At 38.9% G+C, this 20,903-nt stretch overlaps 1 protein-coding gene and 1 pseudogene across 1 annotated transcript; both read left to right on the plus strand.

Annotated features, from left to right (window-relative positions):
- The first annotated feature begins 9,420 nt into the window (after nt 1-9,420).
- Nucleotides 9,421-10,550, plus strand: LOC112454676 (annotated as a pseudogene).
- A 6,067-nt stretch (nt 10,551-16,617) lies between these two features.
- LOC112454675 (serine protease easter-like) lies at nt 16,618-20,816 on the plus strand. The gene is made up of 5 exons (XM_025016175.1): nt 16,618-17,116; nt 17,538-17,704; nt 18,708-18,999; nt 19,177-19,448; nt 19,824-20,816. The coding sequence occupies exons 1-5, from the start codon at nt 17,041-17,043 to the stop codon at nt 20,172-20,174; spliced, it is 1,158 nt and encodes a 385-aa protein (XP_024871943.1). The 5' UTR covers nt 16,618-17,040; the 3' UTR covers nt 20,175-20,816.
- Nucleotides 20,817-20,903: the final 87 nt, after the last annotated feature.

The raw sequence follows: 20,903 nt of genomic DNA on the forward strand, positions 1-20,903 counted from the left end.
TTTCTCACGGGCAGATGCTTGCACGTTCTTTTCACGTTTCTGCCGGTTGGATCTGTACTCAAAAGATACTTCCATATTGTTTTCACATTTCTGCTACATGTTTACTTTTAACAAATAGTATAAAATTGCACAGTAGCTTCTTACAGCAGACTACTGCAATAGTACAGTAAGTACTCGTTCAATCACAGATATTATGCACTTTTGTCGCAATTCTGGACTGATTTCTTGCGCACTTCTTCGGGACGCATCTGAACTAGCAAACTGGTTACCAGGGGAGCGACCCCTTCTTCGTGGACGGTCGCGTCTATTATTTGCCACACCATGGTGTCTACAAACTAGACAGCACTACTACGAAACTTTGAGTCGTCTTTGATGCCTCGTCGAAATGCCCGAACGGGCTGTCGTTAAACGATTCGTTGCTTAATGACCCGAAATTGCAGCCTGACATTGTCTGCTGCGGTCCTGCTCCTTTTTCGCGCTGAGCCCGTGGCCATTACCGCGGACGTAAAACAAATGTTCCGACAGATCTGGATAAACCCAGAACATCGCAATTATCAACGCATCATCTGGCGCTTTTCGGAGTCGGATCTTATCCTCGACTATCTACTCAAAACGGTTACTTTCGGCAACACTGCTTCCCCGTTTCTAGCGATCTACTGTTTGCTTCGATTAGCTTACGAAAATCGTGAAAAGTATCCGTTAGTTTACGCTATACTGCTCGAGGTTCTATACGTGGACGACGTCGTGGCCAGTGTCCGCACAGTCGAACAAGCTTCGCGACCAGTTACTTGAATTGTTTCGGAGCGCCGGGTTCGAGTTGCGAAAATGGACGAGCAGCCATCCCGCCGCGCTGGAGGGGCTCGACACAGAAATATGTAGCCAAACGATGCTTTCCTTCGAACCGACCGAGGATCAAGCGCTTAAAGTTCTGGGCCTTCGCTGGCACGCGCAGTTAGATAGCTTCGGGTTTCAAATTAACCCTTTGACGCGAAAATGCACTAAGCGCACCATTTTATCGGAAGTGGCGCTCATATTCGACCCGTTGGGATTCTTAGCTCCGCTGACTTTCACCGCGAAGCGATTGATCCAACGCTTGTGAACCTTAAAGCTCGAATGGGACGACGAACCTCCGTTAGATGTTCGTCGCCAATGAGAACGCTATCAATCGGAGTTCGATGCGCTGGCCTCCCTTCGTATACCTCGTGCAATCCCCGCGGGCGATAACGTTCGTCGCGAGTTACACGGTTTTTGCGACGCGAGCGAACAGAGATATGGGGCCGTAGTGTACTTGCGTATTGTCACTCCTTCGAAGACTAAATCATGATTCTTTGTGCCAAATCTAAGGTGGCTCCGTTACGTGCTGTCTCTCTACCCCGCTTAGAACTCTGCGCTGCGTTGCTCCTCGCTAACTGGATTGCTTACGTCTATCAGGTCCTACAAGGACATATAGAAATTGATGTTGAGTATGCCTGGGGCTCGATTCTCTAACGAGAAACGTATGCGCAAACTCTGCTCTAACAGAAAGGCTGCAAATTGATTGGCTATTGCACAGTTTTTAGCCAATAAGCTTGCAGCTTTTCTGTTAGAGCAGAGTTTACGCATACGTTTGTCGTTAGAGAATCGGGCCCCTGGTCCGATACCATGGTTGCTCTATATTAGATCCGTTCTTCCCCGCACCGATGGAAGACCTTCGTTGGTAATCGCGTTGCTCGGATACAGGAGAAGATCTCAGTATCGGCTTAAGGTTATGTTGCTACTGAATTCAATCCAGCCGATCACTGCTCACGTGAACTTTTTCCTCTCGAACTCGTGCATGGCTAATTCGATGTGGTGGAGAGGCCCTGAGTGGCTAGTAGATTTCGAGTCCCGCGCCGAGCCTGTTAAGTTCTTTCTGAGGAATCTCTCCCGGGCGAGGAAGAAAGGATCGTATTCTCGTTGCGCTCGATGCACCTGGCTCCATTTATTCGGTTATATATAGATTTTCGTTGGATAAAATTTGTAGAATATTAGCTTATGCTTTGAGATTTTCAAACCGTCGTAAGGCCAAGCCGGTTCCCGCGACCTTGGCCGTGGATCAACTCGAAGCGCATTCCGCGTTACTAGACTTAGTAAAAGTCGTACAATCGGAAATCTTTCGCGACGAGATTGATCGTGTAGAAACGGGAAGAGGATCCCTAAGCCTCTTCTCAAACTCGCTCCCTTTCTGGACCCCGCGGGCGTTCTCAGGGTGGGCGGTAGGCTCATCCACTCGGGGTTGACCTTCGAGATTAAACGCCCTGTGTTACTGCCCAATAAGCATAGACTAACCGAGCTCGTTAAAGGGCAAGTGCACCGTGCGCATCTACACCCGGGTAGACGCACGCTGCAGTATTTACTCGCTCAGCGATTTTGGATCGTGGGGGTACACCGCGCGATCCGACGCGTACTCTCGAGTTGCTTTAAATGTTTCAGAGCAAATCGGCGGTCTATCCAGCCCTCTATACCGGTCGAAAGAGTTAGTAAAGCCAAGCCGTTCTCGATAAGCGGCGTAGATTTTGCGGGACCCTTCTCCACCCTTCTTCATGGTTACTCGTCGAGCTCGGGGAGTCTCCTCTTTCAAGGCTTATGTATGCCTCTTCGTTTGCTTCGCGGTTGAGGCTATTCACCTAGAAATAGCCCTTTCGTTGTCTACTGACTCCTTCTCGGACTCCTTTCTCGCTGCGTTGCGACGCTTTGTGGCCCGCCGCGGGCGCTGCTCGCTCATCTTGTATAGCGTGTGACGTGACATTGTCGCGTCCGCCGCTCAGGCGATAGCTCGGCCGAGGGGAAGGTCAGGGATGGCGCCTCGACTCGGGTCGAGGAAGGGCTACCCGCGTTAACTAACCTTTTTTGAGAAACATTCCGTAGGGATGACAGGTGGTGCCGGAGCGTGGGATCACGACCAGATGTAACGACGATAGTCGCGACGAGGGAGAAACGGGCGCTCGGAGGACGCACGACGGAGTGGTCGGCCGACAGGCGGGCCACCGGGACCTGCCGCTGGAAAAGCGCCGGGAATGCCTCGCACAGCGTAGCACGGCCCCGCCGCAGCATGAACACGGGTGCGCCACCGCGACTGCAGCGCGGGTGGACGACCCACACACTCACCCGACGGCGCCCCAAGGTCCGAGCGGCGCCGCCACGGCCTGGCCAGCCGGGCGGAAAACCGCGAGGGGCCCGCGCGCAACCAGCAGCCAAGTCAAACGGGCCGCGGGAAAATGGCGGAAATCGTCTGCAACGTCGCGAACAGGGCCACACACACGACCAATCGGCGGGGCGGAAGAACCGCGAGCTTGGGGGCGCAAGTGCGGGGGCCCGGCGTGGTCCCGCCGAGCCGGCCGCTCCTCACTGTCGATCTAGCCGCGGACGAGGAGCCACCCCTGGAGGAGCGCCCCGACGCCGCCGAGCAGCAGCGAGCAGCCGAATTGTAAGATCTCCACTCCGGTGCCGCCTATTCATTGAGGGCTCGATCTCGGTCGCGACACGGTGCCAGAAAGGCGTATATCGAGTAGATTACCGTGTGACTCGGCCTGATTACGTGTCGTACTTAGCTACCGGCTCCCGCCGTTGTGGATGCCGGGAAGAATATCGCGGCTGTTTGTCGGGATCGCGGGCACGTGGCCGGCCGAGATCGTAACCAGAAACAGTAAAAGCCCTACTCGAAAGCTTGCGAATGATCAGCAGTCAATTCGCGTATATCGTCGTGCGTGTCTTGTGAATCGTGGACGGAGGTGTGCCGCGGGCGGCGCGCTCCGGTGCATATTGTGTTTAGTGTTGCGTATTAGAGTATAGTGTGGCGTTTCGCGTACGGAAGTCCCGTGTGCGTGTCGGGAGGGACCGCGCCGGGCACCTGTTTTGCGTATTTGGGGTATATTGTCGCGTGTCGCGTACGGAAGTCCCGTGTGCGTGTCAGGAGGGACCGCGCCGGGCACCTTGGGGTGCATTGGGGTGCATCGCGAGCCTCGCGGATATCTTGCGCCGTGTGTGCGGGCAAATATCGTCGCGTCTGCTCGAAAGGGAATCTCGCGAGCGCGCCATTGTCTGGCGTTGCATATATTGTGTCGTGTGCGTGCGAGTCGTATATGTCGAGCGTGTGAGGATTGTTATGTCGAGTGTATGAGAATCGTTTGCGTCGGGCGTGTAAGAATCGCCGAGCGTTCGGGATCCGGAGATTAAGGCGTGGGCGGATTGGCGTTATCGCGGGGTCGCGCGTAGAATCGAGATTGCGGGGCTCGCTTGAGAGCTTCGCTCGCGAAGGGAGCCTCGCGAGCGTGAACATCACGCACTCCGCGCGTGCTGTAACGGCCGATCCGGTTACCGCGTTAGTACCGGCCATTTGAGCGAGATCCGGCCTTGGTTTCCCGATACGATTTGTTCGATTACTGAATAAAATTTATCTCATTAATATTGTTTATCGTCGGGCTTTATTTTTGTGTGTTGCTTGCGTCACGCTCCTTCTCCACCTTCATCCCTTTCACGCGGAGCTACGCCCTGAGCTTGTGGCGAGATTAAGGAGGAGAACGCTATCGAGACGTGGTGCGCGTCTATAATCGCACCTGGCGCCCAATCGAATGGTATCGCCCAAGACCTCAGATACGGGTATTACGGTAAGAGAAGTGACTTCGTTATCCCCTTGGAGCTATCGTCCGGTGGTCCGCGGATTAATTTGCAGCCGCGCCCCCTCGGCCAGCAAGACCGAGGGAAATCGGGTTGCAAGCGACTGCGGCACTAACTTCGTGAGAGCAGCGCGTAAACTCGAAAATCATATGCGCCTCGCGGCGGAGCGAAAAAAGATTAGATGGTCGTTCAATCCTCCCTCCGCGCCCCACTTCGGGGGCCTCTGGGAGTCGGGAGTTAGGTCGTTTAAGACACACCTTCGGGTGGTAGGGGATCAAATTCTGTCGATAGAGGAATTCACGACGGTCCTCGCTCAGATTGAGTCCGTTCTGAATTCCAGACCCGTCTGCCCTATGAGCACCGATTTTTTGGATCTCGGAAACGCGAGATCGGATAGACGTCTATTACATGTCGGAGCCATCTAGTCTAAAACAACATCAAATATCTTAATTAGATGTCTTGTGATTTTATCTCATTGCGTTTTTTTAGAGACAATTAAAACGTAATATTCACACAATAACGGTGCATTGTTTATAAAAACACTTTTTGAGCTCAAATTACTTTTCGACATCTAATAAACATCTAATAGACCTCTAAGGTCGGTATTCATTGTCTTGGATCTTATATATATTATTAAGACCGTCTTAAGTACAATCTTAGGCCGGTATTTATAGTCAGCTCTTATTTCAAGACCGTTTTAAGTCTTATTATATCTTAAGATGCTAATACGGTTCTTTGATTGATGGTTAATGACACTTTAAGATTGTACTTAAGACGGTCTTAAATATAATATAAGAACCGACTACGAATACCGGTCTTAAGATATTATAAACCAATCATAAGATCCATATTAGCATCTTAATATTATAAATACCGGCCCAAGTGAACGAAACGCAATGATTTTAATAAGGCGTCAAAATTCAGATTTTGAATCCAGAAGATTGGATAAAGAAACGGAATTTAAATTGTCGGATGTAGCTTTTCGGAAGATCACTAGTAAATTCGGTTATCCGGACATAGACTTGTTTGCTACTAGAATTAAACGCAAAATGTAAAGATTATGTGCCCTGGACAAGAGATCCAGTTTCAATAGCGACCGATGATTTTACTATAAACTGGAATAAATCCTTTTTTTATGCTTTTCCACCATTTATACTGGTTACTAGAGGAAATAAGATCGGAAGGTATAATTGTGGTACCACGATGGCCAGCACGGCCGTGGTTTCCCTTGTTCCTTTCAATTCTGGAATCGGAGGTTTTGACATTTAAGGCCGATAGTAATACCTTTACTTTCACCCGATAGAGAGCCACATCCGCTTTGGAAGTCTCTTACTCTGGTGGCCGGAAAGTTATCAAAGAAGCTTTCCTGTTAAGAGGCGTTCCAAAAGAATCCATATAACAATTACTATGGCTTCCTTAAGCGAGTCTTCCTTTAAGCAATATAACTGCGCATTGAAAACAAGAAAAAAATTGTGCAAATTAGAAATTTGCACTTGGCTTCCTCATAGAGGAAATAATGTCTTAAGATGCTAATACGGCCCTCTGATTGGCTGATGACGCCTTAAGACTATCTAAGACGATCTTGGATATAAGGCTCGACTATGAATACCGGCCTTAAAGAATTATATATGAAATAGAAATAGAAAAGACTGAAAAATATAATAAAATTAAAAAATTTTGGTAAACTTTTTTTTAACAGAAATCGGTAACCCCTTTATTATTAACAATTTTTATTAATTCTATTATATTTTTCAGTCTTTTCTACCCCTATTTCATATATAATTGGTTAAGATTTGGTTGATCAGTTCTGGAGTTATAGAAATTTCTGTAAATTTGGCACAGACATACATACATACATACATACACACATACCGACATTTTTTTTAATGCAATATTTCGACGTTTTAGAACACTCTGAATATATTGACATTAAAAACTCAAAAAACAATCTTTTCTTTGGTTTCTTCTACCCCTATTTTATATATAATTTTTTTAAATTTGGTTGATTAGAGCTAACTTTATACGCAATCAAAGGTTCATATACGAATTTACGAAAACAAAGCTTCCTCTATGAGGAAGCAAAATGGTGGATATTTTGTAAAGATAAGGGTTTATTTTTTTACAATGCTGAAGTAGCAGACATCGTTAAGTTTTTAACTATAGAATTTGACAACAGGGCATCTTACGGTATTATTTTCAATTGGAATGAACTCATTGTACGTAACAATCCGTTAAATTCGTATCAGACTATAATGCATATTGAAGATTGAAGATTGAAGACTGGAATTTGACTAATCATCAGGACAAAAGTTAAAATTTCTTTATTGATCAAATTTTAATCTTCAATCTCAATCTTTAATGCGTGGTCTGATACGGGCTTCACACAAGACGTTTTGTAGACGTTTTATAAATGTTTTATAGACATTTAAGACGTCTATTAGACGCGTCTAATAGAGGCCACCACGACGTCTATCTAGATGCGAAAATCGACCTATCTTGGACATATCAAATGGACGTCTGCTATACATCTATTCGACTTTACGTTTCTCTCTTGCTCGTTTGCATTACGTTTAAACCTTGTGAGGAAACGGTCCCTCTGGTCCTTCGAATTTCGATAGAACTTTCGCGAATCCGGAGAGCGCCTCCCCCCCCCCCCCCCCCCCCCCGAGCACTTCTACTTACACGATATTATTCCTACATGTTTTCCCAAGGGAGGATGATAAACATTATGTATGTATAAACTGCAGAACTTTTGTTTTAAGCAAATATTGTCGTCAGGTGACAGCTGTATGTGCCCAAATAAGTAATATTTTTAATTTTTTGGTGTTTTTGATATAAAATCACGTTTATGTACCTAGATTTTTGTGCGTACTTTAATTCTGTAAAAGATTTTTGCAATTTTATAAAAGCGAATTAAAAGATCCATTTAAAAACGATAATGTCGGTAAATCATACGGCTGCAACAAAAATGCGTGATATCAGTACAAATTCACCTTTTTAAAAAAAGATAAAAAAAGGCGCCAAGTACACGCAATGTATTTTGTAAATTCAAAAATCCAACCTAAGTAATAGCTTTATTTCTCCTTAACAAAATTATATTATCACAAAATTACTACGTTACCTATAACTCAACTCAAGTGACAAAGAAGACTTTTCTACTTGGTTTAACTGACTTTACTTGCATACAAAAGGTTCGGCGATTATTACCGGACACTTTGTATATGTGTGTTATTGGCCTACAAAATTGTAATTTCCAGAATTTACCACGTGGAGGTTACATTACAAATTTATATTTAATTCGCGGTGCTTTTGTATAATTAGTTTTCTTGCTTCTCACGAATCAAGGTATTTGTTGTGAGTCATCCTCTTATCTGTCACGAATCAGGGTGATGCTTATTTATCGTAAGCCTTCTCGCCTCTCATAAATAATGTTCTGAAAAATTAATTAATCTTTTTTGTTAGAGATATAACTCTTATATCGCTCAAATTATGTAAATTGGGCATAGATTTAAAAAAATCAGCGTTTTGGCTATCTTCAAGCAATAAAAGAAATCAGGTGTACATACTATCTTCAAAATGCAATATATATTTATTATAATTACATATTCTTTTTTAACAACTGTGTTTTTAACAGAAATGTTTTTTTTTTACACCAATTGATTCAGCTCATTATTTCGTGTAGCTTTAGCTGCAAAAGGTGTCTTATAATATGTCATCACAAAAACAATAATATTATGAGCCTGCATTTGGTCATTTAACCTTCGGCGACTTTGGATATCATAGCGCGTTGAGCTCGCAATGAGAAGGGATACAAACGTAGATATTTAAAAAATCATGTATACATTTAAAAAAATTAAGTTAACCTTTATTTGAACTTGACGCCTCCACCCAAGGTCAAATTTTTTTAAATCAAAGTATGTCTCCCTTGCTCCCCTACATTCTCTCCAAATCGTGTTTTGATATCATTACTAATTCCCGAGATATTTCGACTAAAAGTTTTCAAATTGACACCCTGTATAATTTAAACCCAAGCTATCGATTGGGTTTACTTAGAACTTGATCGGTTGAGTAGTTATTGAGATCTCAAAATCTCAAGTACTCGCAACTCGTGCGTTCGCGTAAAAGAGTCACGGTGCGGTCTCGCTTCGCGTGTACTTGGCGCGAGACACTACCGTGTCTCTTAATAATTCATGTAACGTAAATTATATTATTATATTATGAGCTTTTGACATCCGGGTTGAAGCCGGAATTTTTCATTATTTGAGGGATCAAGTGAAAAACAAAAAAATTACGCGGTTCCAATCAGAAAGCCAAATTCAGTGCATATACACACTTCAAATATCAAAATAAATTATATTACTTTAATTGTTAATCTATATACTGGCGAAAGAAATTTATTATTCTGTTTATTATACGTACACCGTCGACCTAAGAATCGGTGCTCCATCTTATAGTTGTTATTGCGATGAATATTACCACAGCCCCAGTGGTCGAATTGGCACAACACCCGCACGGTATACGGGAGGTTCCAGATTCGAACCCTGGCTGGGGTAATATTTTTTCGTAATAAAAATTTAAACTTAATTTAGAAATTACATCAACTGACCAAAACCCATGGTCGAAATTAATAATGTCTCGATGATTGATTCGAAAAAGTGCTGTGTGAATCTGACAAACCAAGTTGGCTCACAGTTTTTCAAATGTTCATATCGAAAAGACGTTATATATTGCCAGTCACGGTCAATTTAAATCACTTTAATTGTTATAAATTATATTCTTAAAAATTTACATATAACTCATGTATTTTTTCAATATTATTACAGCCTACGGGATATCAACGGTATGCAGTGGTGTCTTGATTAGTAAACGCTACGTTCTCACCGCCGCTCATTGCAGGGCAAGCTCACACCAGATGACTGGCGTCTTAACAGCGTCCGCCTGGGCGAATATGATACCGACATTGAAAAGGATTGCGTGAAAAATAATTTCGGTACTGTGCAGTGCACTGATAATCCGGAAACCGTAGGAATAGAAGAACAGATCGTCCATGAGGAATACCGGCAACTGTCGCGAGATCATCGTTACGACATTGCACTGCTGCGTCTCAATTGCGACGTAATGTTCACTGCTTACATCAGACCCATGCCTGCCGTCCAGTTCGCTATATTATGGCAAACCCTATGTGGCCGGCTGGAGCAGCGGCAGGACAAAGACCTGCTCGGCCTCAAATATTATCCTGAAGTTGGCGTTGCCCTTGATGGATAAGAATCAGTGCAAGCAGATCTACACTAGAGTCGGTATCCAACTCGGGCACTTATGAGCAAATCTGTGCTGGTAGCCAGAGAGACAGAAACTTGTGCCGGGGCGATTCAGGTGGTGCCCTGATGGCTGCCGAGGACAACGCCAATGGTGGAACCACCGACAAGTGGACCGTCGTGGGTATTATATCCTTTGGACCATTGTCTTGCGCCATGCAAGGATGGCCTGGCATATACACAAAAGTAGTAGACAATTTGTTCCCTGGATTCTTAGCAAATTGAGGCTATAAACGGAGACAACATGCATCTATGAAGAAAGTTTCATCTCCTGATCATTACTGTGGCGACGCATGAAATGCGAAGTTATAATATCGCACGTCGAGAAGAATACTGTTAAAACTAAAAAATTCACAATTTTCAAGAGAGAGGCAAAACAAAAATTTAATTCAATTTTTTTGAATTGTGAGGTAACTAACAGAAATCTGGTATGATTCTGAAAATAATTTTTACTCAAGATTTCCAGCACCCTTGATAGGGTGGTTTTTTGAGATGTGTCATTGTTCTTGCAGCAATAGTTATGTTTTTACTGAACATGTATAGGCTTTAAAAGTAGAATAAATATAAATTAAAATACATTTTTGAAGAAATCATGTATTATAAAATAAGTAGCAAAATAATGAAGTATTAATAAACTATATGAAACTTAAAAAAACGTTTGAAAAAAATATAATAATACTAATTATTAAAAAAGACTGTTATTTATTTAAAAAATAATTAAATTTATTGAATTAATTATATTATAAAAAAAAAGACTCGTAAAAAGTACGATAAAATTTTGGAATATGATTGTCTTTGAGAAATTCCCAAATATCAGATTTTTTTTGTTTCCTAATATAAATAACTTTCTAAAGTACGCTGGTTGTAGTTCTAAATAGACAGCAGTAGATTTTGATTTTCTCCTATTACTTACTAGTACTTTTTTGTAATTTTGCTTAGAGAAAGATGTTTTAAAAGAGATAATGTAAGAACTATTTTTTCTACTTCTATAATCTGAATGTCTGTCATTATATCTCATTCTCAGTTGTTTTTGAAAAATTGTTGTCCCAGTGAATTTGCCAGAAAAAATTTACTTATTTTGTAAAAGAAGACTGTCACAAGTCAAAATATTTTCAAGTTGTGACGTTGTTCTAGTAGAAATACTGCCACACTCACTGTATTTATTCACTTATGACACTATTCATTTAGCAATATAATCGGTTTAAAAGAATAACGACACTTTTGCCCCGTGCGGCAGATTTCGCATATAGACTTATGAAACTATAGTAACTTTTTGCAAAAAAGACATTTAGGTAACATTTTACGAATATTTTTTATGGGCTTAACTCAAAATCGAAAATTTTTGAAGTGAAACTTCTTTAGGCACGGTAGTGAATTCGATTCGCGACACGAAAAAGTGTAACGGAAGTGAAACTTCTTTGGTACGGTAGTAAGTTCGATTGTGTGACACAAAAAGTGTAACGAAAATTTGACCAATAAGCGTACGGCATTGGCGAGACGGTTCTTCTTCTGGCACGGTAGTAAGTTCGATTATGCGACACGGAAAGTGTAACGAAAATTCGACCAATAGGCGTACAAAATGAAACTTCTTTGGTACGGTAGTAAGTTCGATTGTGCGACACGGAAAGTGTAACGAAAATTCGACCGATAGGCGTACGAAATAAAACTTCTTTGGTACGGTAGTAAGTTCGATTGTGCGACACGAAAAGTGTAACGAAAATTTGACCAATAGGCGTACGACGTTGGCGAGATGGTTCTTCTTCTGGCACGGTAGTAAAGTTCGATTATGCGACACGAAAAGTGTAACAAAAATTTTCGACCAATTGGCGTACGAAATGAAACTTTTTTAATTGGTACGGTAGTAAGTTCGATTGTGCGACACGAAAAAACGTCACGAAATAGTGTCACGAAAATTCGACCAACAGGCGTACAAAGTGAAACTCCTTTTGGATCGGTAAGTAAATTCGATTTTGCGACTCGAAAACGCGTCACGAAAATTCGATGAGGCGTACGGCACTGGCAAGACGGATATAGTGAGAACTGCGTATAACACTATATTTTCGAGTTGCGGGCGGCTTGGAGTGACTAATTCCGTTGCATTGTTTTGGTATTAATTTCAGAAAAGTTATGGCAAAGCCTTGCCTTCAGAAGTTTCACTTCTAACGCGCGTGGCGACCACACGCATGATTTTTTTTAAGTCATGACTATATTCTTCTAATATTGCGATATGTGAGATAAAAGATGAGATTGTCATCATTGTATAATAAATATATTTTTCTCTGTGTTTCCTATATATACGAAAGACATAAACATACTCAATAATACTAAGAAAAGATGTATAGTTAAGTGACATTAATTGCTCATTCGTCTCATCTGCATTGATAATGACATATTTTATACTTTTATAGTAATATCCCTTACAAAAAAGTATTACTGACTAAATACTTAAAATCTCAGTGATTACTGTCAATATTTATTTGGGAAATACTGGGAAAATACTGGTAGTGACAAATATTATAGGTAGTGATTAATACTACACAGAACTACTGGTGCTTAGTATTGAATTACTCACCAATATTTCGATTTCCGATATTTACCCGGCATAAAAAAAAATTATTTTTTTTCGAAATTTTATTACTATTTTATAACTAAATTTGTTTCTTAAGATGCAGTTTATAATTATAAATATTTTCTCGTATTTAAAAAACACTTACCTTGGTGGGATCGAACTCGGGACCTCTGGATCGTGAGCCAACTGCCTTACGTGGTAGACTACTTCTTAATTTGATGTAAGTGTTATATATAGTCTACATGTATCATAACCAGCGCAAATATATAATTTTTCAAAAATCATCTTAAGAAACAAATTCAGTTTAAAAAGAGTAATAAAATTTTGAATTGAATATTAAAATGATATCCTCAGTACTATTTCAAAACTTGTACACTTTTATCACGACGAATTAGTACAGACCTTCATATAAAATGTATTTGTGCCTTACTTTTATCTCTTTTCCTTAATATTATCAGGAATTACCCATTATAATGTTTCTATACAAATTGTAGTACTGGTCAGTGATTAATTTTACATGGAATATTCAGTTCAGTACTTGAGTATTAATATTAAAATACTGGCCAGTTATTTATTACACATGGAATCCTTGGTTCAGTACTTCAGTACTAACATTGAAATACTCATCAGTAATTCAACACAAGTATTTATTACACAAGTATTTTTCACCTAGTATTAAATGCTTTCTCATCAGAAATTTAATACTAAGTATTCAATACTCGTCCTGTATTAAATACTACTTTCATAAATTACTGACCAGTAATAAAATACTATGCAATACTTGGATCACAGTGATTCAAGTACTAATAAATACTTAATTTTAGTATTATTAATACACAAAATAAGTATTTATTACTAACCAGCTAGTAATACTTTTTTGTAAGGGATCTACATATATTTTTAGCGAGTTTTAATCAAAGTGCAATAAATTTTAATTAAAATTTACGATATTGGCTGATCATTGAAAAGTCAATATCCTAAAGAATATTATCATGTAAAAACAACAGTTTTAAAAAAAATATTTTTCAAGTTTTAATAACACTAATAAAAATAAATGAAAAATCTTTCTTAAATATATTAAATTAATAATTTTTTTCCTTGGCGCTCTATTCTGCTCATTTATTTTCTTTTCTATTACCTTAATATTATTTTAATAATTTTCTTATATTTGAAATAATGCTTTTCAGGTTTGTTATCTTTTTTATAGTTATGCGTTATTTTCCTTATTATTATCCTTGTTCTTATAATGTGATTATCTTTATCAATGCAATCAAATCCTTGATGCCTGTCACATAAAATTTATATTTCTATAGAAATGTACGTGTTATTTATCGATAAATTGGAATATTATATACAATACTTCTTATACACATTTTTTATCTATCTAATAAAAAGAAATGAACGAATTTCCTGGTAATTCCATCCTCTTTTGAGTATAACGTAGCATAAAATCGCAAATTGTTGGATTGCAAAATTATGTGACCGATGATTATGTCGTTCGATATTAGCCATTTTTATTTGCCCTCGGAGTTATCAACGCGCGAGGGTCACTGTGGAATTCGACCTATCGCCGTTGTATCATCACACATTACAATGGTCTACGCTTCTACGCCAAACAACTTCAAAAAGCACGTATTCAAAGACGAATGTGCTAGAAAATTTAAGAGGAAGAATAGAAGATTTCTATTCTCGTCTAAAGTACTGTTTTTGGAGGTAATTTTTAGAATAGAATAAATTTAAAACTGTTCGAGTTTTTTTCTGAAATTTTTTACATGTATTTATTATTGCTTTAAAAACATGTATAAATTTTGTTTAAAAAAAAAAGTAATTTAACATATGGTTTTGTACGCCCGGGCACAATGGTGCACTTTTGATTGGCGACCAGAGTTGCGGACGTTGTATGTATCTGAAAAAAAAACCGAACATATTCTTCATCTATAATGTGAGTGTTGTAAGGATTGGTACCAGATTTGGCCAGAAAAAATTTTTTTACAAAATAACGACATGTTAAATGTTAATTGTCAATTTTTCTTACGTTTTTCCTCTTCAGCGAGTTATAAAAATAAGAAAAAAATTATTTTAACTTAATTCTGGTACCAACCCTTACAACACTCATACAGATTAAGAATATGTTTTTTTCAGATACATACAACATCCGCAGCACTGGTTGCCAATCAAGGGCGCACCATTGTGCTTAAGCGTACAAAATCTCATATTAAATATCTTTTTTTCCAACAAAATTTACATATGTTTTTAAAGCAACATAATAAGTATGTGTAAAAAATTTCTGAAAAAAAACTCAAATAGTTTTAAATTTATTTTATTTTAAAAATTACCTCCAAAAACAGCGTTCTAGACAAAAATACTCCCTTAAAATTTTCATATTATTTTGAGAAATAAGTCAACAAACTATCAAAAATTTTTTTCTCAAGCTTTACAAAAGAGTAATTCTCAAAAACTCAGTGGTCAATTAATTATTATTACCTAATCATGTGCCAATTAATCATTAACTCATTGATTGTACTAATCGCCTTACAGTAATAAATGCTTTTTCAATATTACGAAGAACTTCCTAAACGAATCTTCGCATTTTGTTGCGGTCATGGATCATGACGATACGTTTAAAGATTCTGCTGAGTTGAATAACAAATATGTAAAGAGATACGCAATGGGCGACGTCCTTGGTAACGGTAGTAGGTTTAGAGGAAAGTGCTGATATTTTGTCGTAACTTTCCTCATCTGTCAACGATGACTAAAGTGTTGTCTACAATACACGGAGTAAGCGTGGAGTAAGGAGTAAGAGTAGGCAGGAGTAAGCATATAGCCTGTTGCGTCCTGATTGGCCGAGCGTTAAGTGTAAGAATAAGAGTAGGAGTAAGAAATAAACAATAATATAATTAGACTCGTGAAAGTGTCAGAGATTTAACGGCGAATGTGAGTCAGGCGCGGAACGTGGTGCGCAAATAAAACAAAAACGTGTATTTAAAAGTGACAAACGTTTCGGCTCTTCTTTTGACCCATCTTCAGCGTTTATTGAGAAAAGAAGATTTATTCTATTCCTGAGAAATAAAATTAATTTATTTCGCTTACGTCCTTACGCCAGCTCTCTTAAACCGAAAATAGCCCTCTTACGCCTACTCTTACTCCTTACTCCACGGTTACTCCGTGTATTGTAGACGATGCTCAATAGTTGCACGTTTTAACAGGACAACACTCCTGCATGAGCTCAATCGTGCAGTAATGTTATCTCGAGAAACTCCCGGTGATTACAAAAGTCATGCGTTTATTTTTGATCGATTTTTTTTGCGAGACTTTTTGGAGTTTTTTCGAACGAGAATAAGCTTTAATTATTCCAATATCCAACCGATTTTTTCTCTGCCTCTTTCCCTTTTATTTTACCCTCTCATTCCTCATATCTCATCTCTACGTATATCTTTCAGGAAAAATTCCTGCTACTTCACTTTGCCTTTATTTTAATTTTATTTATAGACGACATTAATTTCCTTTCTAGAAGAAAATTGATTTTGTCATTTTTTTATATTTTTATTTTACTGAACAAATATGATTCTTTCAAAAAATTACGCCGTTAATTAAAATTAATTTAGCAAGAGTAGTAAATATATGTTTATCTAGCTTTCATGATTTCAGAACTGAATTGTGAAATAACATGAAATGATTCTTGAAATTGTTTATAGAGAAACATATGCATGTGCAGTGTCGCCAGTATTTAAAGTTTATTGCATAATTCTTCAAACGCAAATGATAAAGTAAGAGAAAGATCTATCTATAAACTTTTAAAATGTAATTAATAAAATGTTAAACACTGAAAGTTTTAAATAAATTGAAAATCAAATTTTTAAGAAAACAGGTGACAGAATAATATAATGTACAACGTACAACGTGCAAAATAAAAATCTTTCAATTGCAGATCGATTCTAAATTTATCGGAGGCGTAAATTCAATAGAAAAATCCACCATATACAGACATAGATATAACATTATTTCTGTGAATCGGTTGTACGTAAACAACATCAATATCAACATTCCTGGAACTATTAATTTGCGTCATAACGAATTCTTAACGATAAAAATTCGCGCATTTCCGCAAGGCACGAATCGCCAGATTCAGCTTTAATCGGCAACGAATCACGGCAACCGATGGATCATTATTGACGATTGTCCCCACCAAATTAACAGATTTAATAGGCTCAGCAAGTGGTGAAGGAGCTTAGTCGATTGGCGACTCACGGGCAGCCGATTAGTACCGGTTTTGGTCTGACCCGTGATACACCTCGGATTGAGTGCGGACTTGTCACGAGAGACCGACGCGAATTGCGAGTGGGATTTATCGCATTCCTCAACGGAGTGCGAGCTCTCTGACCGAAGCGCGTTAATCGGTAAGAACCATCGGAGCGAAATAGGAAAATCCCCGGCTCGCACTGATCCGTGAGGGAGAGAAGAGAGAAGAGGGAAAGAAGAATAGCCAGAAAGTAATTCCGAGATTGATTGACGAAGAGTTGTATGCTGATACCACAAATAAACATGATGTTCATCGGGACGCTCGTCCTTTTCTTCGCTCTATCAACAATCGATGCACGTGAGTGGTTCATTATAGACGTCAATTCTAACATCAGTTTTTCGTTGCATGAGCATTTCCATTTGAAAAAGACGTCAGTTCTAACAACGAATCCTTGCTTGATCAAATTTTTTAAAAATTCATGCTTTTATTTTAAATCGTAAGAATTACATTTGACACAATTAATTGACATATTAAAAATTTAATGCATCCATAAGACTTTTTATCATACGTTTGTATTTATGTCGATATGCTTTTCCAGATGAATGTTCCATTTGAGACAATCCAAATTATTTCTACATAAGTACATGTGAAAATTGGTCATGCGATTCATTCTAAACCGGATTTATTCTAAACTTCGATAAAGTGTTAATTTTGTCCTTAGAAAATTGCTACTTGAAAATATTGATTGAGTAAATTAAACAATGATTTACTGTTACAGAGAATAGGTGCTCGGATGGAAGTGCTGATTGCATTAACATTCGCAATTGTCCAGAGATTATAGCAATTCTGAGAGGTCCAAGACCACTTTCGGCAGAGGCGTTGCGAACTCTTAGAAACTCACAATGTGGCTTCGAGGGCAGTGACCCGAAGGTTTGCTGCAACCAGGTAATTGAACTTGATCTAGACATTAATTTATTGATAAAAATATTAACTTAGAACCAACTAATTTATTGAAAGCAAATAAAGTAACAAAGTAAAGTTAATTAACGTACGTAATATAATCCACAATCTCTAATTCAAGAGAAAGAATTTAATTTAATTTTATTTAGAGCTAATTTAATTAAAAAGTAAACAGAATAAACTAGAAAGCAAAGAGAGATTCTAATTAGGAATTATAATGCTTAAAAAACACATTTTTTTCGCGACTAAATTATTGTAGCAACTTTGTATTAATGATTTTATTCCTCTATTTGTTTCCAATTCATTGCTAGTTTTGTAAATAAATTTTTGAAATGTTAAAAGATTATTTATTGTCAGATTGATTGGTTCTCATCAAGGACATCAAGATTAATGCGTTTCGGATGACTTTATCATTTCCACGTGATATATCACATTAATATACATATACATATCGCATGCTGTCGTCATTCGTGTACGTCATAAGGATGCGTCGTCGCTGCGAACCGTTTAATCGTCTTCTGAAATAATGCTGAAACAGGTTTCTGTGACCTCGAGTTTCCGTTTTATCCCGATCTCGTTGTATTAGCAGGACATCGAGTTAGAGCTTTATTATTCGTGAAAATTTGAAATTTGTTCAAATTTTTATTATACCGCGCGTAACGATAAAATCAGAGATTTTTTTGCAATCAAAGCTGTCTTATTTTAATCTTAAGGATATATATTTTCTGAACAAAGCAATAAAAATATTTCTACGCACAATTCTCCCATTTTTAAGGATTTTTCACTTCGTGGACGCGCGTTTGTAATAATTGGACAATATTATGCGTATTAGGGTGCATGTTACTTTTACATTTGTAAAACATAATAAAATTTCCTTATAAATTGTTTGTAATTGTAAGATAGTTGAATTTTCGCTTCTTCGTAAAAATTAAATTCAAGTGTTGTTTTTTCATTTTGTCTCATATTAAATATTACTTTTTGGCAATAGGCAACAACAACGACGACGTCGACAACGACAACGACAGTCCCAGACACTGATCCAGGTCCACCAGATGTAACAAATCACCCGAAACTACGTCTGTTGGATCATGTAGCGTGCGGGCCTATCAACCAGCAGAAGGTGGTCGGCGGCAACAAAACTGGAATCTTCCAGTATCCATGGATGGCGTTAATCGCATACGACACCGGAAGACCGAATCCGGAATTCCGTTGCGGCGGCACAGTCATCTCCTCGCGTTACATCCTCACCGCTGCTCATTGCGTCACGACACTTCCAGCGGGTAAGAAAAACTTATATAGCCATAAACATAACAAAAATTGGTTTAAATATAAAAAAGGAATCAAGGATAAAAAAATAAAGTTTGAAAGATATTTGAGAAACGTTGTTCTCAAAGGAGGTTATTAATTGTTTCTTGTAATTGGTATAAATTTGTGTAATCCGAATCGTTGTTCTCCAGGTCTCAGATTAATAGGCGTCAGAATAGGAGATCACGACATAAACAAGGAACGTGATTGCGAGAGAGATAACAATGGGCAAGAGGTCTTTTGTGCCGAGCAGTATCAGGATTTCGGCGTGGATAGCGTTCACTTCCATCCGGATTACACGAGAACGAGGCTGCAAAATGACATCGCGCTTATCAGATTGAACGATTCTGTAGACTTCAGACCTCGGAATGCCAAGCCTATTTGTCTGCCCTTTGGTACTGCGGCGATACTAAATCATAAAACGGTGAGAAAATAATCAATATACATTCTTTCCATTCAATTCTTCCCGTCAGGAAGTAATAGCGGAAGAAGTAGCCGAGCAGATTTGCGAGAGTTACATTTATTTTATTTCAAAGTATTCAAATCTACTACTACTAATTTGACAATAACTAAACAAAGCAATATTTAAATAACATTTCTTATATATTCTCTCTCTTTCTCTCTCTTAAATTAGAATATTTCACAACCATATGTCTCTTCGATTCTATAATCCATCAAAGTTTTCCAAGAATTCTCTAATCGTTTCTAAAAAATTTCGTTTTGATATTCAAAGATTTATCTCTCGATTTTTATAAAGATTGATTCACTTTTATTTCAAAATTTCTCTTCTGATTGACAGGCTGTAGTGACCGGCTGGGGCGCGACGGAATTGGGTCCGCGCAGTCAGGACCTCCTGCAGGCGAAATTGCCGCTGATGAACAATGACCAGTGTAAAGAAATATACAAACGGACCACGCAGATTTGGTACAAGCAGTTGTGTGCCGGCGGCCAGATGAACGTGGACTCCTGCTTAGGCGACAGCGGTGGACCTCTTCAAGCGGGTGGTATATACAACGGCAGATCAGTGCGCATCATCCAATACGGCGTGGTCAGCTACGGACTGAAACAGTGCGGCACCGAGGGCTTCCCCGGAGTCTACACCAAAGTCGCTTACTACATGGACTGGATTCTTAACACGATGACAGATTAAAGTGCGACTGAAACGTTGCGGAACACAAGTCTTTCACAATACTTCTAATCTACGTGTTTGAGGTATAGTGACGCAAACGCGGTAATCGATCGCGAGATGAGAATGAGAACATAAATTTCGCGAGGCATTCGAGAGACAGATAAAATTGAAATTCGAAATATCGGCAGGACAAGTAAAATTGCAGTGGCAGAAAATGAATATATTTGCAATTCTTGTGGAAATAGGTGATTTATGCGTCTAGAAAAGTGGATCCGCAAGTGAATACCGTTGGTGCGTGTTTTTAATTTATAAAAATAATTATTATTAACTTTAAAGTTATCCTTTTATTAGAATAAAATATCTTACTGCCGGTACAACTTTATTCCATTAGACGGAGATCTTTCGGGATTGTAACGTAAGTTAAATTTGATTATGCTACTTTATTGCATGTAACACATAACATCTTTGATGAAAAGAAAAAAAGTGTGAGAGAGAGAGAGAAAGAGAGAAAGAGAGAGAGAGAGAGAGAGAGAGAGAGAGAGAGAAACGGATGTTTTCTACTTGCTAATGGATATTTGTGCTAAACCGATGCGTGATTATAATTTATATCATGTTAACATATCATGTTATTTTTACTCTTTATAATATATCGATAATATACGATTTTTTTTATAAAAAAAAAGATGTTTGTTCCCTAAGTTCTACAAGACGTATTTGTGTCAGTCGCGATGACACTGGACTTCCCGGAAT

This window comes from Temnothorax curvispinosus, unplaced genomic scaffold, assembly GCF_003070985.1.
Source record: "Temnothorax curvispinosus isolate PA1 unplaced genomic scaffold, ASM307098v1 QBEX01005269.1, whole genome shotgun sequence".
NCBI classification, from domain to species: domain Eukaryota; kingdom Metazoa; phylum Arthropoda; class Insecta; order Hymenoptera; family Formicidae; genus Temnothorax; species Temnothorax curvispinosus.

Excerpts from the sequence above, each read along its gene's own strand:
- LOC112454675 (XM_025016175.1), top strand. The coding sequence starts at position 17,041 with ATGCTGATACCACAAATAAACATGATGTTCATCGGGACGCTCGTCCTT. Across the intron at positions 19,000-19,176 it reads CGTCACGACACTTCCAGCGG|GTCTCAGATTAATAGGCGTC; the intron begins GTAAGAAAAACT and ends GTTGTTCTCCAG. Across the intron at positions 19,449-19,823 it reads CGATACTAAATCATAAAACG|GCTGTAGTGACCGGCTGGGG; the intron begins GTGAGAAAATAA and ends TCTGATTGACAG.